Genomic DNA, 17,629 nt, shown 5'->3' on the forward strand with positions numbered 1-17,629 from the left:
AATACTTTAAAAGTTTTGTTGATCAGTTTTTAATTACCTTCCTTGAAGACAAAAATGACAGACACTTTAAAGCTGTCAAGTTTCATGAGAAATATACAAAAGAATTTATTTAAAAGAAATACAAGGACAGCAAGCCATGGTGATACTAAGTATTCAATAAACATACATAACTGCTTGCAATTAAAAATATTAATTACCACCTGTTTCTTTTAATTACAAATGGCTTTTGAAACAGCTTCTTTTGTTTTTTAAAGACTGTCTGGAAGACAAATTATCTTCCCAACACAGACTGTGCCAAGATGACTTTCTAGGTGGAGACAATTCCTTTTTCATGTTTCCATGAAATTTAAAATTACTTTTCAAGTAGAACAGGCATTACTAGCTATTGTTTTAAATCATCTAAGATACCTATGTATTTGTTAAAGGCTGAACTATGGAACATTATTCCTCAGGGTTTTCCATCTCCTGTCCTGTATTGAATAACATCATCTGCTCAGTAAGAAATTCCCTTGAATCCCTATTTTCCTGAATACCATAGCTTTCGTTTTCTGAAGAACCCCTAGTTTGTACTGTTCTTCCTCATTTTCCCTTATTGTCCAGCCGCTCCTCTAACAAGATGACTTTGATCACCTGAAGGGTAAGCCTTTACAATGTAACACTAGAAAGACTATTTACTGCTTCCACAGCTTTGCAGGATGGACTGACTCTTACCCTGGATATTACACAGAACACTTTTGTGCATGTGCACTTCTTGATTTTTTTCTCCTGTCTGAATCCTTAACCACTGACTTTGTTCCAAATTTTCTTGCACAGTTACATGATTTTAACTGCATCCCAATTTTGCAACCCCTTGAAAAAGTGCATTTACATATCCAGAAACAATTTTACTTCTCTTAGAACTACACCAAATAAAGGGACCAACTTACCTTGAATAACATGAGAATTATCCTTCAGAAAGAAGTTATACAAATACTTTGGAATAAAAGCAGACATGCAGGCATATGCCAGAGCTGAAAGAATTAAAAAAAACCCAGATGCAATGACAGCGCAGAATTTAATTACACCTTAAAAAGTTCATTATTAACCAGATAATAAGCATAAATACTTAAATCAATCTGTACAGAAAAATGATTGCATGCACAGTAGGTATAATAAGAGTCATTGTCCTAAGAAACTAGGTTTCCCACACAGAGATCTTATATAAAGAAAGCCAAGTACAAGACAATACAATCTTGGACTAGATCTGTTATGAACAAGTCACATCTAAGAAGATAAAGGTCATATATCTAAAGCTGATCTGAATCAGGCATTTAAAACTACCATGAACTTTTCTGGACAAAGCTGGTCTGACAGTTTAACACTTAGGTTACCAAATAATGCATTCACCTTAAGCAAGGCTGAACTACAGCTTCATTGAAAAATACAAGTGCTACAGCAGCATTTCTTCCTTTTTCTACTTAAGATTATTTGTGCTTTTTAAAATATATCATTATTGCACTTGGCAATAAACAATACTTGAAACCCTGCTTGAAGAGCAGTACACCACATGCAGTTTTCAAAACTCCAACCATTTCTTTTGACCTGTGGCAACAAGAGTTTTAAAATTCCTTTGTAGATACAGAAACTTTCCATCTCTAAGTGGATTCACACATCTGTCTGCACGTAGACACAGATAAGAGACTGTGCTTTTCTTTGCTTACTGCTGAAAAATGCACTCACCTTCATTGTTAAAATTCAAATACAGAAATGGTGCACAAAGAGAGTCAAGACCTAAAGAGAGAAGAGCCATGAAAAAACAGCACCAAGAGCTCATTTATTTTAATGCACAAGATAAAGACACTAATTTCTAATGAAAATTTGCACACTAAGATACCGGTTCTGCATTATCAGGCCTTCACCAGTAATAGTGAGAACAACTGTGAAATATATGCATGAAAACAGCAAGGATTTCAAATTGTTCAGCTATAATGCCAAATTGATTGTTCTGCCAAGGCATCCAAGAAATGCCAATTACTGTTCCAAGAACTCAGTAACTTTTTCAGTATTATCTTGGAGCTCAATAGCAAGCAACAGACTTTTCTTTTTAAAATACAGTGACTGAAACTTATGAAGACTGAATACATAACAAAGAGAGGGGGGCAATTTTTTATTCCAAATTAAATGTAAATTATTAGGATTTAAATTTGCAATAACCCACAGATTTATTCTTCAAAGGAAACAGAAAGGAAAGCATCCAAAAAAGGCTTATATTGTGGGGGTGAAAAGCAGGAGGTACTTTTAAGTCAATCAAAGCTTTCCATTCAATTATCCACCCTTGCCAACCAGTCAAACTCACCTTGCCAGTACACCAGATTAGGATGGGAAACAACCCAGGCCTTCAAAACACGTCTGAACTTTGCATGACCCTCTGGTGATGACAGCAGTTCATCATACTGATGGCAACGAGGAATATCAACTTCAATCTGCACCACAGCACACAAAGAGAAATTGGGAGGAGTGGGGCAGCAATCTTGCAACACTAGAGGCAGAAGTCAGCCAAAATATGTAGGTCAGACCACCATTATACACTATCTGCTTCCTCCATCACTCTCAAAACCAAAACTGACAGGGAACCTAATACACCAAAGTTTAAGAATAGAGATTTTTGTTTTCTCCTTTTCTGCACTTACATTTTTTAAAGCATTCTAGCCCTTGAAAAAGGCAGAAAACAGATGACAGTTACAGGGTTTTTTTACTTCTGGACTCATTTTAGGTGGTAATAGTGCTTTGCTTTAAAAGGTAACCAAATCAGAGTTCCCAATGTTGCAACCAATTGGATAGAAAATATTTCTTCACCCAGCTGAAAGGAACAGTTGCTTGTAATGCCTTTTTGTAATGTCTGGTAGGTGACATTTGAGAACATTCTCTTCTTGGAGAACAAAATAACTCAAACCCCCATTTCTGTGAAGTATAGCTCACATTACAGGACCTCAGCATTATTGCTACAAGGTCCAACAGGCACAGCAAGCATTTGGTAAACCCAGGATTTTTAACAACAAATGATTAATATTGTCCACTACACTGCTGCTGCTACAGAAACAGCGATTATAATGCAAAAAAGGATTTCAGCTTCCCCATATTGTAAGTTGAGTGAAAGTAATTGTGTCGATCTGTTTGCAAGATTTTTGCTACAGTGTAAGGCTGGAGGGCAAGGGGAACCATAATGTTATTATCCACCAGGAGTTATTATCCACAAATCCAGGCAAGAGATGGGTGGGAAGGATCTTCAAGTGACAATATTTGGTAACACTGCAAATCTTACTTGTCTGTCTGTAGGAATCGGTGTGTCTTTATCAATGGCATCATATTTTGCTTCTATGGCACCCTAAATGTGAAAGAAGAATATTTGAATTTAGAAAGCCCTCACCAACATAAGTGCACATGACAACGTACATGATGATATGAGAAGTTGACTGTTTTTGTTAGGAACTTTAGTTAGCAGAAGAACAGAAGATTCTGACAGCTTAATTTCAACAAAACCATCTTTATTCTGTTATTAACTCAAGACATACAGACCTTCCTATAGATCTCCTCAGCCTGATCTTCAGTGATTTTCAGTTGTTTATGTAGAAAGCTATGCACTTTGTAGTTTCCCATTTTCAAGTCAAGAGGTGCTCTCTATTCTATTAACAAGTCCATTTTAATGTTATGGGACAGGAAAACACCCATATTGTACAGCTGGCAAGTTGCTGAAGCATGAGAATTGACTCATTTCCCAAGACTCAGGCTACAAGCCTGACCAGCAGTTTTTATTAATCTTTCCAGCTTTTTTGCTGATTGTAGTATATGGTACTCAAAAGACCACATCCTAAGCTAAATCTCCTGAATAACCTAGGATGTGTTATCGCTAAGAATCTTTATGATCTGCTGCTGCAGGATTGCAAGCAAGGTAAATCCAAAAGCTGGGTAGTCCAGCAACTCTGTAAGGAGACCTCATTTCTGGGACATTCCATTGTCCCAAAGGACTGCATTTGACTCATTTATTCTCCATTCTTTCTCAGAAGTGTATTGATTGGTAGGTGAGAAAAATACATTTCCTGTGTGGGCTCCTACTGACTGGAGTAGAAGGACTGTCAACTGCATTTGTCAAAATATTAAAAATCAAAACAAAAAACCCCAGTTAACTACCAAATGTCAGGGTATTATTTTCCACTGAAAATAATAATCAAAATTAAAGGCTTGACAGTCAAGTTCACATATGCTTTCTGAAATCCAATAACCTTACAGAAAAGAAGCAAGTTTGTCAGAGCATCATCTTTATTTGCACAATTTCATGACTCATTTTGTTTGAAATTCCAGCAACCTACCTGCCAGATCTTTAACCCCATTCCAGCTTCCTTGACCCCATTCCTAACACACTCCATCACCAGTCAGTACTGGAACTTCTACAAACACCCTTACCTCAACACCCAACAAGGCAGCCCAGGTTATGCCTCTCAGAAGGGGAGGGATGTCAATCCTGGCTTCTTTCCAAATTTGGTTTTTCTTGTACGGATAGGCCTTCAAAGAGAAGAGATTACCCAAAAAAAAAATGTTATCATGTAACTAAAACAATTCAAATCTCAAAACAGGAACAGTCTTTCCCCAAATGAAAACAGTGAATACAAGTTACACAAAAAGTGAATTTAATCCCTAACTGGAACGCCTGAATGAAGGACTACTGTTTGATGTTAACATGTCCGCTCTTTCTCATAAATGCATTCATGTGCTTTGGTATATACTGGATAGATCTACTAATCCAAATTTGTACTATCAATTTTTTCTTCATTATATATGTCTTTTCATAATATATATCCACCTTGGTTTTATGAAACATTTCTAGTTTACGCCTGATAATGTGCATCAGCTCTCTCGTTCTTAAACAGGAATCTATCTCTCTGCATATAAGTAAATTAGGGGGTGTTATTCCTTTACCCAGTATAAATCTCACATTAATAACATGGCACTGCCATGTCTTCAAATACTTCACTGCTTGGAAATGCAGAAATGTTACAGGCATATTTATACCTATAATAGCTTAGTCTGTTATAAAATAAAGGATATAAAATTATTTTCATCAGTAAGTAACCAGCATTAGCAGCAGCTCTATTTCCATGTGGATACTTTAAAATCTAAGTTTATATTCACCAGTACTGAGAATAATTTGTTCTATTTTTATTTTCAATCTTCTTACACTTCTGAAGGGTTTTTTTCTTCCCCCTTTCCTGCTCTGGTCTCTTGTACCTCTGCTTCCTTTTACAATTACTTGGTCTTTCAAAATCTTCCAATTAACAGACCAAATCCAATTATCCAGCATCACAAGGACTCCATACCTTCAACAGCCTGTCAAACAGGACAATTCTGTTTAGCTGGTACTCTGTGTCCCTCTCCCGGATGATCAGAGGAAGGGTAGCAGCTGCAGAGAGCTCATTGCTACTGTTGGAATGAGGTAAAGCTGGCTGGCTGGAAAAAACAGGGTAACAAGCAAGAAAACACAATCACTGAAAATAACTAATACTGCATGAATCATTTCTTAGTCAGAAACAAGAATAAACAAGTAATTTTGAGTATTCAACACAAACAATTGATTTCCAGGACAGAAGCTAAGATCCTCAGTTTGGTATCAGGGTCTGAAGTGCAGCATGTTTATCAGCTCTTGGCTTTCAGAGCCAAACAAAGACATGTTAGTTTTGCTTTTGGGAGGCAGTTACATCTAGCTGTGCAGTGTGCCACAAAAACAAAACTAATAACTCAAAATTCAGTGTGTTACAGATGTACCAATTTACACACATACTTACTCATCCTCAAGCAGTGGATAAAATGCTTCTCCACCAACATCCTTCAGTCTCTGAAAGGAGGAAGAAAAATAATTTGTTATCACAATGCTGCTCAGAATTCAAGTGGAAATCTTAGTGGAATACAAAAACTATTAAATAGCAATTCATTTGTTAAATTCAGTAACTTGCCTTGAGACCTAAACATTAGCTCAGTCCTTTGCCAGCAATGAAGCATTCAGCCTTCAACACTAAAACCTTTTGGAAGTTTCAACACTAAAACTTCCTTTTGGAAGTTCTCCTGCCTAAAGATATCCATAAACCTATTTCCACACAAAAAATAGTTTATAGGCACCATGGATTAATAGATCAATAGGATTACATAATTTTTCTTGGTTTCCTCATTTCTCTTCATGGACTTCCTATCCAAGTAGCTGCAAAACAACTGCACAACCTGCTTATATGGTTCTAATCAGGTCAGGAGTTACACAAACTTGAATTCCTTTTAGGAAATACACTCAGCAAAGGTGACAGACAAACAGGGTTGGATTTTTGACTGAAGTTTTCAGACATCTTATGGTGCATGATTAATGTTTAAATGCCATGTTCCCTGCAGTGCTCTGTCTTGCAGTTCAGCCCTTAAAATTGCAGGCACACGGCACACAGCCTTCTCCTCTTGGGGCTGACAGAAGAGTTCACTCTCCGTTCACTCAGTACTGCTCCTCTTTTGATTAAAAGCATCATGCTCTGCTCTAGAAAGGTGTCTGAAAAATTGCACAAGTTCAAAAACTTATTTCAACTAACATTGCAAGGTTCAGTCTTGCATCTTCCACAAAATGAAACTTCAGTATGCAATTATTTCCTGCTGCACTTATAGAAGTAGACAGCAATATCCAAAATTTCAAATCAAAACGTTTTTAAAAAGCCTTTAAAAACTGCCCTCTAGTGAGAACAACAGCAGAAGCTGCAGAGTGTATTATGTTTAAAATAGATGTTGCATATTTTTAACCTCCCTCCTGCCTCGCAAGCCCCACTGATGTACTGACAAAAATAACCCAGTTCTTTGGTCTGCCTTGATGCATTTGTGTGAAGCAGTGCAAAGTTCTACTGAAGAAATGTGTTTACACAGTGTTTGACACACTACCTCCAATATTAAGGGGCAGTCAGGAGTCACCTTCTTTTTTGTCCTAACCCCTGTATTATGAAAAGGGTTTTTCAAAGAAAAAACCTGACAGAATTGAATTTGCTACTATAAAAAGTGCTGCAAACAGTGCAGCATAGTTTCTCAGTTTGATAGCAATAAAGCTCTACATGAGCAAAGACAAGTTAACAATTAAAACATTTCAGTGATAGATACAGTAAATCTTGTAACTGATCATTACACCAAGCCAAACCATGAGTTATCATGTGCTGATTTTCCCAATGAAGATGGAAGAAAACTGCATTACAGCATTTTTGCAAAATGCTTTGAAGAGATCTTTTGAACTAGCCATTTCATGCCATGTATTCCAAAAATTAATAATCAACTAGCAGAACATTGGTATCCAATGTTAAGTATAAAACTTTAGAGGAGCCGAAATGGAAATAAATTGGTTTGCTTTTGGATAATGTGAGCCATTGACAGACAGTAATTAATGCATACAGAAGACATTGCCTGAGCAAATAGTTTGTAGCAATTGTGGAGAATACCAAGTGGTACAGAACAATCTGCACTACACTGGAAAAAAGCAGGTAACAGAAAAAGGAAAGGGAGGGACAGAAGACAAATAAAATTTACTCAGCTTTTGCAGGCAAAGCAATTTAACTGCACAAACCAGAATCTGACTTGGACACTAAGAAGTGTTCTCTTGGAATCAGTGACACTTCCGTTGGCAGAAAGAGCAGTAGGAGCTGCTGTTACATATTCCCTTTAAACAAATGTTTCTGCAGAGAAGAACATAATGAATGCACAGTATCACTCTTACATTTCGGAGCTGGCACAGAGACAAAGTCACAGTTGTGTCATCTAGGAGGGAACTTCTATCTCGTCCTTGCCCAAAGCTCTCACCATCTTCTAATAAAAAGCTTCAAAAATGAGAACAACAAAAAAATCAGGTCACTTTATAACACAGGACTTGAGCTAGGAAAAAATCTCTTACATCAAGAAGTTTCCTCTTTAAAACAAAGTATTAGGTCTTAGAAGTATACTGTATTGACTCTGCATGGCATGAAACCTGCTATCAAGGGAATGTACAATAAACTTAAGTTATTCAGACAGCTTCTTTTGTAAAATGGCACATTTCAGGTTCTCTGTAACTTTGCTTTGCACATAAAGAAAGAGTTATGAGATATGGGATTAATAACCCCTTTTATTGCTTGTTCTCACACAGAACAGATCTGTCATTTATTGTGAAAAGCAAAAATAAAATATTATTATCATATGAAAGGCAGTTCCCATCACGACAAAAAACCCCAAGTGAAAGTCTGACCTTTTCTGTTGCAGTCCATCTAAGGATACAAATGTATCCAAGGTAGAGTGTACAGAAATTTTCCATTATTATGATATTTTAAAAAAAGGCCACATGAAACTGATTTTCATAATTTAATCTAGCATTCTCAGTGTCACTTAGGAGACAGATTGCATTTTTGAAATTAACTCCTCATCTTCAAGATAGACAGTATGGTGGAAAATATTTGTCCCTCAAAATTGAAAAGCATCGGCATTCACCTATGAGCAAAGAAATAAGCAACCCCTCAAAAATCTCACACTAATTTTGATACCAAAATAACACTTAAAATCTATTTCCACCATCTTTCTTTTAAAAGATATTGGATTTTGGCTGAACATACTTCACCTGGTTTTTAAACAAAGAAACAGTAAATTGTTATATATGGGCAGCTAATTATGCTGTTAAGATCAGATCATAGGATTAAAACACCAATGTTCAACATAAAATTGCAACATGCGCAGTAATTTTACAGTAAGATAAAAGTAGCAATCACTAAAATGCTGATATAGAGTTCTAAATCATAAAACAAAGCATTTTGGAAAAAAAGTAATTAGATGATCTGCTGAATAATTGGGTTCTCCATTCAGTACTGCTGCTCTGTGAAAGTGAATTCAGAATGTAAGAATTCACTACATAACATATTAAATTAGATTACAAATATCCCCCTGAAGCACAGTGAGACATTATTAGTAAAACCTAATACTATTGGAAAGTGTGCAAAATTTAAGGACTCCCATTACAGTATTTTCCACTTCACCAGCATCTTTTCAAATTCAGAAAGCAATAGGTAGGAGACAGTTACAAGGCATTCAAATAACACCTTAAACTGGATAAGAGGGGAAGTGAAAATTTTCTTCTGTTCAAGAATGCCATTTTCAGTGTTTTCACATATTCAGGTCTTTAAACTAAGTATGTTCTCGCAGTAACTATTGTTTTCCATCCATCCATCCATCCATCCATCCATCCATCCATCCATCCATCCATCCATCCATCCATCCATCCATCCATCCATCCATCCCTTTAAAGTGCTTCCCCACCCTTACTTGGGAAGTGTGCAGACAGGTGGCTTTGATCGAATTATTTCCTTGTTGACAAGTTCTTTCTCCAAGTCTCCTCCAGCCAAACACCAGAGATAATAAACCTCTTCAACTGATCTTTCTGCTAGGTAATCATTATCTTCATCTGTTGGGAGAAATGACACAAAAATAAATTACAGCCTTTTAGGTAGTTTGTATTTCTTTCTACAACTCTAAACACATACTGCTGAAAAAAAAAAAATTATTCTGCTTGAAAGGTCATGACCTTAATGTGAAGTTAGAGGAAAAGTGATCTTTCCTTTGCAAGTGCTCTTTAAGGAGATTTAAGGAAAGAAGTCATTACAAATGCAGCTATTTCTGCAGTTTGCCATGAGCTCCTCATATGAATACATTGAGTGTGGACTTTTGCTTCCCGTGTGTTTTTAAACAAAACAAAACAGTGTTCTATGCATAGCACTAAGACTTAAAATAAGAAACAAGTGATTCCTACTGAGTATTTATAATCTCTCTTCTCCTCACATACCTCATTCTAACAAGGCAAAAATCTTTGTCTAGATGAGATTTTCTAAACATCTCCAAGTTCATAAGAAAAAAAAACTAATCAGGATTTAAAAGCCATAACATTTTCAACATACTGTGGTTTAAAACTTAGAACTTTAATCTTTTAGTCCAGAATGTGACCTCTTTCACAAAGACTTTGCTTTCCAGTACTTCCAAAAATCATTTTATGTTACAATCTAGCAAAATTCAATTATCAATGGCAGAAAAAAGTGACCTTCTACATGCATGTGTCCAAATTCTGAAAGCAAAAGACAACACTGCTTTTGCAACATGGACTTGAATACTAATGTTATTTTTTCCCCTGAGTTTGAAGCATAAAATTAAGATGTTACTCCTTTGGCTTGCACATACCCCTGAAAAGATGTTTGTTGATGTCTCCTTCCATTAAACAACTTACTGCATTAATCTAGTGTTGTAACATTTAACATCTAGTGTCTGTCAATAATTTGTTGGAGAGAAAATGCAGTAACACTTTATTTTCCTTCCCCCTCCAATGACATTTATCCCACTACCTGCTTTTACCTTTACATAATTGACTTATGTCTTCAGGCAGTGTTAAATTGGCACACCTTGGAGAAGATGAGAACAGACCAGCAGGTTTGTGGAAGGGAGGATATAGTGGGGATACTTCACTGAACAAACTGTCATGTAGCAATTCCTCTGGAGTTGGCCTTAAATTAAGAGAAGAGGATAAAACAATTAGAGCAAAGTGCTCCCAAAAATGTTGCATTTTGGCAAAAAAGGTCCCCAGTAATGAATATTTTAGCAAGTTATTGCTAATTAGACTGGGTTTCAGAAATTTTAATAGCAAAAAATACCCACCAACATTTTTCAATTCATGAGGTACAACAAACTAGTCTGTTTACAGCCCCAATTCAGACCTCTAATTCTTCTCTTTTAATCACTGAAAAGCACAAAACTTAGAATTTCTTATAGGGAGCCCAAACGTCAGTATTCCAAAGAAAGGTTCAGCAACAGTTCTTCTGATTTCACAGTAACCCACAGCGTTCACCAGGCCCTTGGACTGAACACTTGCCTCTTAGAAGGCTGGAACGTAAGGCATTTCTTCAGCAGAGCTGTGACATTTTCTGAAAGGTCCTGGAACGTAAGAAAAATATGGAGGAGGCCTGTTTATTACTGTCTTAATTCAGCAAGTCACTTGGCTCATACTTAACTTTTAACATACAGGATATTCCTTTGAGGGCAATAAAATTTCACACCTACGCACATGAGGTTGGCCGTGTGAGACCAAAATTCTGGGGAAGCAATTCTTCTCACCTCCCAATCCTACATTTCATTTAGGGGAAAAAAATCTGAAAAATGTGCAATGTATGCAGCCTTTTAGTTATTTTTTAATTTAGATATTCTGTACCCTGCTGGAAACAATGCAGTGCCTGGCCACTTCCTTCTGCTAACAATCAGAACTTTTTCATATAATGTCCCAAAATATACAGACACTAAGACTCAGTAATCATTTTTGTGGGTAAGGAAAAGTTGAACTATATAAACCTACACTATCAGAATCTGTGAAGTGGACCAGCTGGAGGACACAATTTCTGGAAGAAAAATACTTAATCATCAAAACTTAAAAGAAAATTTATAGCTTATTAAACTACTCAGAGAGCATCAACATTTACTGAGACTGACAGCAATTTTAAGAAAGAATATTACAAGTGCTGGCTATTTGAAAGGATCTTAGATATGTAGTTATGACTTCAAAATGTTTCATCATACTGCAATACACTAACTGACCAAATGAATTAAAAAATAAATACGCAAAATACTATGTAGCAATAATAAAACATTCTGGGTAAGACAGCGTGGAAGACCAAATAAGTTTCACAAACCTTAATAATATCAAGGCAACCATGTTCTTCAGCCAATACAGTTACAATATCATCTACACAGCCTTTGGAAAACAAACAGAACAAGAAAAAGTCAATTATTAATAGAGTGATACCAATTAAAAAGAATATCAGATAAATGTCCACTCAAATAAAAGCACTTAAATTTGGCTTTTTACTGATGCTGCCACATCACTTGAAATTGAATTATGAAAATCAGAAATGAAAATTATTGTAACCTATGCAGACAGAAGCCTAGGAAAGTTAAGTACCACATGTAATCCAGAGTGTCAGTCTCTGCCAAATAAAGTGAAACAGTCTTTCAACTTATAAACAAATAAACTAAAATAAATCTTTGCAAGAACTTAGAGGTACCTACATGAAATTTGAAGTAATTTTTGCCTCTGTTGCTCCTTGCAGATAATACTAGCAGTATTCTAGAACTTCTTGTCACTACTTTACTGAACAAATAGTTCCCAAGTCAGGACATGAATGCTTTTCATTGGATAAACCAACAACTTGAATTCAGATTGAAGTGTATGGAGATGCCTTAGGAAGCCTTGTTAGCAAATCCCCAAAACAGTCAGAAGTTCAGCACTCAAGCACTAGCTGCTGAATGAAAAAGATATTTCTCCTGAGAGCAATTAATTCTAACAATATTGCTGTTTGCTCTGGACAATGATAACTTACTGTTAAGGCTTCAAATTGCAAACTCATGCCTTTCCCCTTCCCATGGTTTATACATAAACACCACCAAAAATCAAGTTTTAAAATCTGCGAGGATAGTCCCACTTCCGGACTCATCTACATTAAGCCAAAATTCCACTTGTGCAGTGATGTTTTATAGTTTGAAGGTGAAACCAGAGACAAAAGCCTCAATTCACTAAAACACTTCTCATACGTCTTTATTTCTGTCTTCCTATTTGAGTCCTGCTTCTCCCTGATTGGCCATTACTACACAGGCACTGTAGGGGATAGTTTCCTTCAGTATCATCAATTCCTAACTAATTTCAGAAACCTCCTCCAAAAGAAACCAACAAATAACCATGAAAACAACCATCATTTGTGAGGATGTTTTCTTGTCTTTAATTTTTCTTTAACAGTTTGCCCTTACTCTAATATGCTGCCAGCTTTTCCCAAGTTTTTTCCCTGGCATCCAGCTCCATACTTTCCCTAGAGAAGCAACACGCTACCAATGCCTATTTAAATCTGTAGATGAAAGATGACAAAGGTAAAGTGCTTTAGGTCTGAGCATCATAAGCTGATTAGTCTACAAAGCTCTAATCATAGAGCTGCTTGGAAATTTGAAAAATTGATTTTGTTCTACTTACCTAACATAAGTATAAACTTCAGTCTTTCTGCTATCTCCAAACTCTGAAATAATTTTCTCCCCTACAAAACAAAAAAGTCAAATTACACTTGAATTTGAAAGAAATAGCTACAACATAAAAATATGTAGATAACATTATATCCCATCTTTATACAAAACCAGTGAAATAAGCTTCTACATGTGAATTTTAGACACAACAAAACTATATGTAAGAACAGAAAACCTTATTTATCCCAGCTATGGCAGACACAGTTTCACATCATGATACAGCAAAAATGTTTCATTGATAACTTCTCTTAAATGGAACTGCCTTGCAGTCAAATTCTTGTGGCTCCACAGGTAACTATCCTTCATGGTTAGCAGATATACCAAGCACCCTACATACCAAAATACATCCTATTCCTTCAAAAACCAGTACGGTACTGTCCAGGTAGGAATGCTAGCATATCCTGATATTTGGGCTTGGGTGATGGGCAGGGTGTCATTAACCCCACATTCAAGAGCAATCAAGTTAATGAAACTATTCCCCCAGAGGATTTCAAAATTATTCTTTTACATACCACACACAGCTCAAATAATATTATCCCAAGAGACCACAGATCTGATTTAGGGCCAGAAGGCAAAGGCTTCTCACACTGGGTGTGATCACTGGGTTTACCTATTCCCTGTGCAATTACTTCAGGTGCCAGATATGATGGGTACCTAGAAAGATGCAGCAACATTAGATACAATCCTTCTGACTAAAAAGTGTGACTTCCCATTACACAATCAGAATAATTTGGCATTCTGAGAAACCAATATACTGTCTCTTTTATTCAGCCAAAATCTACACATTGCAGTTTCACTCCAGTGTAGTTTTTACTACAGGAAAGGTCAAATCCCAATCGCTAGCTCCGTTGTTTTGTGAAAGTAAACCTCAGCTTTCAAAGTGGTATATTTACATATCTTAGGGAAAAAAGAGATTGAGTTTCAGCATTAGGATATTAAATAAGGGTGTCCTAGGCTCATAACTTGGGATGGAGGCAGTAGGTTTCCACTGATGGTGTGTTCCCATCAAATAACTTCTGTATTTGTAAAAAAAGGTAACAAAAAGTGTTAAGGACACATATTACCTTCTACCAGATGATTTAAAAATACTATTATCACTTTTCTTTTTGTCAGCACTTCAGTATAATACCTAAAAAGTACACAATCATGTTTTGAAAGGAAACATCATCTCAGTATTTAATTTGGAAACAACATGACACCTCAAGAAACCAAAAAGTGACAAAAACCCCTCTGCAACAAAGTAGTCATTTTTAATACAGTATGATCACTTGAAAATAAATCATAAAATTATAAAGGGACATCATAAATAAATAATACAATTATAAAGAAACCTTACATTGGTGGGCAACAGCGAAGCACTGATTGTTCACTTTCCTAAATTTGAAATTAGGAATCCAAGTCATAGGGAAGTATTAGTATCTGAAGCCAAATGTAGGGAATAAAGACTGACTGAATAAAGGGAATCACAGAGCTAGGCTAACATGCTGGCATGGTGCCCATTCTCTATTCTTCATTCATCTCACCTAGCCAGATGACAACCTCTTTAGTGATATTATCAGAAGCTTCTGTATAAGGGGTAATCTAAACATAATTTATTTTGTGAAAAATTAAGTTTCTGATTTATCTTTATTGTGTAGCTAAATCCTTACCCTATAGGAAAATCAACATCAACACCCTGAGCAGTCATGTGGTAGAGCCCAAATTTAGCCAACTTCACATGTCCCTGCAAAGGGAAAAATAAATTATCAAGAGCAGCAGAATCCAACACTGGAAGAATCTGTGTTAAATTTAAAAAGTTACAAACAAAATTAAAAAATAATTTCAAACTGTATTAGCTGTCAGAGGACAGAAACCTATAAAAAACACCTTCATACATTTATGTCTCATCTCTTATGCAGAAGTGCATGACAGGTTAAAGAGGTGTTTATTTCTAATGCTTTTACTTCTCAAGAGCATTAAGTAAATCACTTTGTTTGGAACACGTCAAAACTTCTTAAGTTACAGTATTATTTTCAGTAAATTAAAAAGGCTTAAATACTCCACTGAACATTTTTTTCTGTTTCAAACTCCTGTTTGACTCCTAGAACTCCCTAAACATGATCAATATTCCCACAACTCTTCCATTTACCCAGCCTTGCTCCTGCAGATGTCCCATCTATTCATTACCATCTTGCTCTCCTTAACAGTATCAATATGTATTTTAAACAGTTTTTCCAGGTAATTTCTTTTTATTTGTGAAGACAGAAAGCTAACACCAAAACAACAAAAAATTAGGCATAGAAGTTAAACTGAGGCCTTATTTCTGCTGAATATTGAATTACACTCAGCCAGCCTCCAGACGGTGCAACAGAGAAAGCTACATCAGAAAGCTTTCAAAGGGCAGGGGAGAGCTTAGAAGTTTTTTGCCTCACATCCCTCTTCTGTTCTTTTATTGATTTTAAGATACTCCTAAAATCCCAGAGAACCTTTGCATGTTAAAGCATTATTATGATTTTCATTTGTTTTCAAGCATATAAAAATATATGTATTCCTTATTTTTGGTGTTGCTTGTTTTTGTCCTCTCCTTTTTTTGCCTTCCAAGGGGAGGATCTAGTTATTCTAGCAAAACTGATTAAAAAAGGATTGATAGAGGAGTTATGCAGATAGGTCAAACTCTTTGGCTGCTGGTTCTGATGAAGAAACTGCTCTGAGGACAACAGCAGCTATTAATTTCTCTCAGCTTTTATGACCAGAAATTGTCTTCCTCTCTGCCAACTCAATAGTCTGTGGACAGAACTGACAGATACTTAATTTTGAATAATTTAACATGAACAAAAAAAAATCTTTGTATCTTAAAAGGCAAGTATCATATTACCATGGAACACAAGAAATATTAGTGACAGCTAATTAACCAGAAGAAGTATTCTTCTATTCAAACAGCTAGGAAGGCCTTGCAAGTAATTAGTGATGACAAATAGGCTTAGATTACCACTTTGAGAAGGGAGAAAAAGCGTGGTTTGGGATAGAATAGAAAAATTAATTCAGCAATACATTTGAAACTCAGGAAATGAGGGGAAATTGTAGTTTAAAAAAATAAACAAAACAAATTTCCAGATCTGCAATTTTTACCCCAAAGAAAGGACTGTGACTGTCCAGAGTCCATCTATGACACAGCAGAGCACTTGTTAGCAGCAAACAAACCCACAGATTTATTCCTGTGGCTGTACCTTTCGGTCCAAAAGGATATTGCAAGGGGAGAGTGCTCGGTGGACCATTCCATGCTTGTTCATATATTGCAAACCTTGCAAAACCTCATATGCTATGCATAAGATCCTTGAAGAACTGAAAAAAACCAAACCAACAGCATGTTATAGTGAATGTTTTACTTTTTAATCTGTAAAAATGTAGTGCTCCACAGCTATTCCAAACAAAAGTGAGACATTTACAACTCCAGAAAAGTTTAAGGGATCAGCATTGAATATGGTGGGGTATGTTCAGTGCTACACACACATCTCCTCAAAATTCCACAACTAGGTCTCTTCACCCTGAACTGCCCCCTAGAAAGTGTAGAAAATGCTGTCAAAGTGTAAAATACTCTATTCAATAGAAACTCACCTAATCAGGAAATAAAAATCTCAACCCTCCCCTATTTTTATTTGCTCTTCTTAAGTCTCCTACTGATATTCATAAAAAAAATTCACCTGAACAAAATATTTTCAAAACTGAGATAGTGACAAGAGTTTATTCAGAAGACAGCAGAGAGGCCTAACTAGATTGTACCTATAGTCTTCAATCATCTCAAAATCTAAAACAAGAAAAGAAAAAAAGGCAGAAATCTGCATTTTCAGCACATTTTGTTTTACAACCTTGGGAGTAACAATCTTACCACCTTTGTAGAGAGACAACAAAACTTACCATGCAAAACATTTTGCCATAACTATGCATTTTGACAAAAGTTACCATTTCCTCCATAGACTGACAGCCTTAAAGAGGAGTTTCTGTGAATAACTGATCAGGAATTTGTACAGATCACCATAACAGTTTTCCAAAGTGCATTCTAAATAGAACAAAAGGCACAGATCTCATGTCACCTAGAGAGATTCCATTTAACTTTCTACTCTTCTCACTCTGTCCACTCCATCTCAGCCATTTCAGGGTTTTTTGGTAACTTTCCCTCTGCAGGCACTGGTTTACACAACATCCAGAAATCAAAGCATATTTACTTATAAAGACCTAACTTTACATTCCAATTCTCTTTTCTTTTAATTCCTTGTTAAAGAATAGCATACAACAGCATTCTGGAGGATATTCACCAACTTCTCTTGCTCACTAAAAACTTGTGCAAGAGCAAAATGAGGAGGAGTCTTTATTTCAGACTGATGACTGTGACAAGCCAACTATCTGACTAAACACCAAAATTAATTTATTTATTCAACTTCATCAGCTGATATTCATACCTGATGGAGCGACAAAAATTTGTTTTACAAGCATAAATAGCTAGCTATTGACAAAAGCTACACTTACAACAAATTCTGGAACTAGTGCAACA

At 36.0% G+C, this 17,629-nt stretch overlaps 1 protein-coding gene across 1 annotated transcript in view; it reads right to left on the reverse strand.

Moving 5' to 3' along the window:
- Nucleotides 1-17,629, reverse strand: part of TBCK (TBC1 domain containing kinase) — an 88,595-nt gene that overhangs the window by 50,553 nt on the left and 20,413 nt on the right. Inside the window, exons 4-19 of the mRNA XM_058024279.1 lie at nucleotides 16,308-16,422; nucleotides 14,751-14,824; nucleotides 13,614-13,755; nucleotides 13,055-13,115; nucleotides 11,727-11,788; nucleotides 10,916-10,977; nucleotides 10,402-10,550; nucleotides 9,325-9,463; nucleotides 7,757-7,856; nucleotides 5,817-5,866; nucleotides 5,352-5,481; nucleotides 4,441-4,539; nucleotides 3,302-3,364; nucleotides 2,336-2,462; nucleotides 1,720-1,770; nucleotides 927-1,010 (exon numbers count right to left, since the gene is read on the reverse strand). Of these exons, the coding sequence (XP_057880262.1) occupies nucleotides 927-1,010; nucleotides 1,720-1,770; nucleotides 2,336-2,462; nucleotides 3,302-3,364; nucleotides 4,441-4,539; nucleotides 5,352-5,481; nucleotides 5,817-5,866; nucleotides 7,757-7,856; nucleotides 9,325-9,463; nucleotides 10,402-10,550; nucleotides 10,916-10,977; nucleotides 11,727-11,788; nucleotides 13,055-13,115; nucleotides 13,614-13,755; nucleotides 14,751-14,824; nucleotides 16,308-16,422 (1,508 nt within the window). The remainder of the gene's footprint in view (nucleotides 1-926; nucleotides 1,011-1,719; nucleotides 1,771-2,335; nucleotides 2,463-3,301; nucleotides 3,365-4,440; nucleotides 4,540-5,351; nucleotides 5,482-5,816; nucleotides 5,867-7,756; nucleotides 7,857-9,324; nucleotides 9,464-10,401; nucleotides 10,551-10,915; nucleotides 10,978-11,726; nucleotides 11,789-13,054; nucleotides 13,116-13,613; nucleotides 13,756-14,750; nucleotides 14,825-16,307; nucleotides 16,423-17,629) is intronic.

This window comes from Melospiza georgiana, chromosome 5, assembly GCF_028018845.1.
Source record: "Melospiza georgiana isolate bMelGeo1 chromosome 5, bMelGeo1.pri, whole genome shotgun sequence".
NCBI lineage: Eukaryota > Metazoa > Chordata > Aves > Passeriformes > Passerellidae > Melospiza > Melospiza georgiana.